Raw genomic sequence first — 5792 nt, 5'->3', positions numbered from 1 at the left:
GTTTGATAACCAATATTCTTCAATTTTTCACAGTAGTTCAATTACTAATATTCAAATCGATTCAGTATCGGAATCTTAATTTTTAGTAATAAAAACTTAATAAAAAAACAAACTTATTATTTAAAAAAAAAATTTCTTTAAAAAAAATTCAAAGTTTTAAAGTCTTTTAAAGTTGAAAATGATTATTTACTGAAAATTTGTGGTTTTTAGTTTAAAAAACGAAGGCGATCTTAGAACTTTTAAATTTCCGAAAAAATTGACAATGGAAAAATTTTTATACGTTTGTATTGAAAACTAAAAAAATATGGCTTGTAGTTTAAGCTCCAATGTAAGAGGTAGTATTGATTTTTCTAAAAAAAGTGTTGGAATTCCTTTGGCCTTAACTCTAACTTTAACTTATCTTAAAATATTTTAAATATTATAGACAAGCATAAAAATGTTTTTATATAATTTTTAAAGTCTAAAATCTTAATTAACTAATATTAAGTTTTTTAGAGTAAAATAATTTATATCTTTAGATACGTCAAATCAAGAACAAAGAGAGTTGGTAAAAAATGCTAAAACAAATAAAGTGCTACTAGAAATAAAGTTGACAGCAATCAACTTAAACTCTATTAAGAAGGAAACAAATGTTAATGGTGTACTTCTTTTGTATACAATCGCCTGTCTCTTCAACTTACCTAAACTTGTTCAGTTAACTTTACAATATATAGAACGTTGCTTTACACTAGTCGCTGAGAATAAAAGCTTTTTAGAGTTAGACTTTGCACATTTCAGGAAGATCATTGGTTCTTCTGAACGACAGCATAACCTGCCCTAAATAAAATCAAAAACTTAAAATTTTATTTTAAAAATTGTTTTCGATTTAGGGGAAATTCCCGAATTGGTCGGCACCTTCCCAAAATACAATCCCAAATAAAAATTTCAGGTAGTTGGCAAATAAACACAACCTGCTAAAATTCCAAAAATCTTATTGCAATTCTGGCTTTCTTGATAAGAAATACAATAAACTTTATTTTTTTCATTCACACAGTGTTTTGCATGAAAAGAACACTTCAGTCTTGTATACAATTTAACTATTATATTGTAGGCTACAACAAAAAGTGTTCCAAAAAGACATAGTGTACATATTGAAAGTCTACAATTTATAGACTTTTAATTAATATATAGTATTACTTAATTATAAATGACAGATAAAACTGCTTTTTAGCGTAATTAAAACTTATTAAATACCTAATTAAGACAAAAAATCAGTCTATAAAAGCTGTGCACATCTTGTTTGAAAAGACTTGAGTGTTTTATGAAAGAAATAGTACCAAAAGAATATATAAAGAAAGACTTGTAACTTTTATAAACTTAACATTTTTCTACTTATAAGAGATTAACTACTGCAAAAAATATCAAATTATGAAAGATTAACTTTTTGTCGACATAGTTTTGATTTTTCATGATAATGTCTAATTTGTTCAAAAGTTTCCTTCATAAAAGATGATTTTATAAAAACTGTTTGTAAACTATTCCTATCAAGATAGTAAGATATTACAACTACAAATAAAAAAGCTTGTTTGCTAAGCTGAATGAATAAGTGTAAGATTATGTAAACATCTGACAAAAGAGTTAAATGAAAGAAAATATAAATTTAGAGTAAGCTTCTTATGTAAAATACACAGCTAGCTACTTATAACTCTAAATGATTATGTTCGAAAACGATTACAATCGGTAGACCTATTTCCTTATCATAAAAAACTGTTCTGACTACCTCCGTGCCTGCCTGAGAAGAATGGTAAGATTAATTTTTCTAAAGAAGTGCATGCTAACTGTTACGTCATTGTCTAAAGTAAGTATGTCCAGTTAACCTTTTCTCACAAAAAACATACACATAAATTTGCATAACTTGATATTTTTTGCTCATTTCACTTCATTATTTCTTTTGTTGTTGATGTTATGTGATGTATATGTGTTGGACCTTGCAATATTTCATTCAATTCACAATTGCTATGTAGTTTAAAATTGTATGGTTTGTTTAACAAATAACTAAAATATATTAAAGTAAGTGTAATTACACCTTAGTAACTACATTGAACATTTTTGAAGTTAAATTGTACTTGCTAGTTGAAAAACAATAATAATAATAATAATCATATATTTTCATTAAATAGCATATTATAATGGAAGTTTTAAGCAATTTAGAATAAAATTTGTTAATTTGTATTTTGTTTCTTAATTTGCTCAATATGATTTATTTTTTAAATTTTATTCTTTTTGTGTGTCAAGTTTAAGTGGCCCAGGTTTTGATGCCTGAATCCAACATGGCACAACAAACAATACAACAACAATAAACAAATAATTTGTGTCTCTCATTTATTAAAAAAAAAAACGAACAAGCATGAATTTTGTACAAATATCTTGTAATCATGCAACACCTTTACTCATATGAGTCAAGATTTATATACTGCCCGAAAACAACCAACAGCGCAGTAAGAAGAAAGGATAAAGCAGCTGCATGCAACTAAGTTATAGTATTTAGCAAACGTAATAAGTTATGTTTGACAGCTTTTACGTCATGCTAAATATCCCGCGTTAAAACTGCGTGTGCGGCATTTTCGAGCAGAAACTGAATCCGCCGGGAAAAGAATCGAGCGGCTGCTCGCACCATTCGTCCTTTTTCACATCGTAGAACACCACTTCCCCGTCTTGCCTTCCGAAAACAACTATTTTGCTTCCCACCGAAGCGGCCACGACCGCGGGATTCTCTTCGCATCGAAACCCGCGTTTGATGACGGTGAATTTGTTTGAAATATTGTCGAAAACTTCACAAGACGCGTAGCAGCTTGCGATCGCGAACAGCTTGTTCTTCACGGCGACCAGGTCGTGCAAGGATTTCGGTTGCACCATGCTCGGCATGCGGGACCACTCGTCGGCGACGTGGTCGTAGGCCTCGCAGGTGTTCGTGGAAACAAACTCGCCGTCGCGTTGAACTGCGCCGCCGCAAACCGCCAATTTTCCTTGGTAAACGGCGCTGGCCGCACACGTCCTCGCTTCCGCCATCATCGCGATCTCCGTGACCCGGTCGCTTTCGGCAGGGTCGTACTCAATGCAGGAACGTTGAGCGTCGTAAGAGCTGTTATAGCCGCATAACACGTATATCTTGTCAATGAGAACGCAAGCACAGAACTTGAAGCGATAACTGATTTCTGTCACGCTCTGCCAAGCGTTGCAAGCTCGCGAATATTTTTTTATCTTCGTTTCCGTATCTTTACCGATACCCTTGTTCACAAAAGCGTAAACTTCACCTTTCAAACAAATTCCATTAGCAACATGTTCGTCTTCCAATAATAACCCGTTCACCGGCGAACGTTGGACTTTTTTCAAGTCTTTACCGTCCACTTGCGTCAATTCCACACAACCTTGACATCGTCCGCTGTAGGCGAAAACGTCAAACAAGAGTTGATCGCAGTGCCTCGTTTCGAAACTTTTCTTCGGCAGTTTGTCTAAACTTTCTTGGTTTTTAATCAAAACATTGCTTGCTAAAAGCTTACACTCAACAACTTTGCAAATAGAAGATTCCCCGTTCACGAGAAAACTCAAAGCAGGTTCCGACAACAACGGAAGCCGTGTTGCTAGCAAAAGATATTTTGCAAACTTGCTTCTTTTTTCAGTATTGTAACTAATCCAGTCGTCTGCAGCATTAAACACTTGGAGTTCTGAAGTAATGTGCAGTTTGGAAGAAGATAGAATCCTTTTAGTGAGCGCAAAATCCAACTGGCGGAAGTTGTTGGTTTTGCAAACTGAGGTGAACCATCGCTCCGTGCAAGCCATGATTTTCAACCGAACATCATTTGGCAAATTAAAGAAGTAAGCTAACTTGAAATAAAGTATGTTGTTTTTTACAGAAATAGTGTCTTGTATGTAGGTGCAAAAATTCTTTATTAGTCTTTCATTGAGAAAAGCACTGTTTGTTTTAAGTAATGGTAAAATTTCCTTCGGTCCTTTCGGTAAGCTGGCTGAAAAATGTTTATATATTCATTATAAAAACTTGTATAAGTATTTATGTTAAATGCTCAAATTACTGAGTAAAAAGCTTATTTAAGTAACAATAATAAAGTTGTTAGTTAAACCAGTGGTCGTCAACGTGTGCACTTTTTCACACTAGTGTGAATAAAAAATTTTGTACTGTGCACGGTAAACTTAGTAAGGTGAATAAAATAATTTTTAGATGACGCTTGTTTTGTCTACCTTTATGAGAAAAAGATAATTAAAACACAAATTAACAATTTTTTAACCGTTATTTCTACTTTAAGGCCCTCAACAAATGAAAAATAGTATTACTTATTTTAAAAACGGTATTAAGTTTTAGTAAAACATTTTATTAAGTCTAAAGTGTACAGAATCTGTTCTCCAACGTTTTAGTGTGCGTAGTTTTTGAAAAGGTTGAAGACCACTAAATTAAACGACAATTTATAGACATTTTGAGGCTTCTCGCAGCATACAAAAAAAAAAAGACCATTTTTTAAAAGTTTACCATAAATATATTTATTAGTCAGTGAGTTCAGCTTTTTTTGAGAAAGATTCTTTTTGACTAACCAAGAAAACCAAAATTAAAGACCAAAACTTGAAAACAAAATGGTCTTTATTTCAAAAAGTATATAGTTTATATAAAAAACAAAACACTGACAAACTAAGTTAGTTTAGTAGAAAATATTTAAGAAGTATCATTTAAATAGTTGTATATATTTATGTGATAAACTTCAAGGACTATAAAAACTTTTAAATAATCTTAATTCTTTACAAAATATTTAAAAGAACAATTTTAGATATTACATGGTTTTTTTTTCCGATACGCGTCGAGGACTCATAAAAAAACATAGTGTCCCAATTTTTCTATGAAATTTAGCACCGACCCAATATACCCAAGTTAAAAAAAATCATACTTTATTTTAGCTCTATGTTTAAGCTATTAAACTTTTTAGAAGGATCGTCGTGTTAACTAACTAATTTATTTGTAACTGTTAACAAATAGACTAGTTAGTTAGCACCTTTACCATTATGTTATTGTTTTCATTGTTACTATTATAATGACATTGTAGTTTATCAGGTTATTAAAATCAAGTACAACTTTTTTATACAGTAGTAATTTATAAGAGATTTTGAGTACTAAATTAATCATATTCAAATGCAAAAAATATAAACGTTAATAATTTTATAAAGTACTGTAAACAGTTAAAATTATATTTTTATATATTAAATATATTTGTAATAAAATAGCAAATTTAGTAATAAATAAGTTTTCTACTATTCAAAAGCAGTTTAATCAACTAAAAAAACTTGAAACTCAACCACGATAAATATTTTATAAAACAAAGAAACTGACATATTTTAGTTGAAATCATAAAATCATCGAAAGATTGTGAAATGTAAGCAAATTTGCGTTCGAATGAAACTTTCTTGCAAAACTTTACAAAACTTCTTTGTTCATCATGAAACTTAAAAGATTTTCCATTAAGTTTTTCAACTTTTGCTTTTATTTCGATGGATTTACTCTCAGTACTTTTCACTAGCATTATGATAATATGTGTTTTTTTTATAAACAAACCTAAATTTAAAAATAATATATAGTTACAATTAAATTAAAAAGATGAAAGAGTCTTGAAAAATAATAACAACTTAAACTAGGGTACCTCAAAAGCAGCATATCTTAGACTTTTTTTCAAATGACTTTTCGAAGAAATTTGATAGGCAATGGCCGCCCCCCCAATAAAATTTCTCAAAATCTAAGTAAACATTAAAAAGAA

The 5792-nt window shown here is 30.6% G+C and overlaps 1 protein-coding gene across 1 annotated transcript; it reads right to left on the bottom strand.

Moving 5' to 3' along the window:
• Positions 1–2580: 2580 nt before the first annotated feature.
• Positions 2581–3819, bottom strand: LOC145834249 (kelch-like protein 7). Its single transcript, XM_082941630.1, has one exon. It carries the CDS (start codon positions 3817–3819, stop codon positions 2581–2583), a length of 1239 nt encoding a protein of 412 aa, XP_082797756.1.
• Positions 3820–5792: the final 1973 nt, after the last annotated feature.

Source organism: Thalia democratica, chromosome 1 (assembly GCF_965202585.1).
Source record: "Thalia democratica chromosome 1, ktThaDemo2.hap1.1, whole genome shotgun sequence".
NCBI lineage: Eukaryota > Metazoa > Chordata > Thaliacea > Salpida > Salpidae > Thalia > Thalia democratica.
This window is presented reverse-complemented; position numbering and strand designations above follow the sequence as displayed.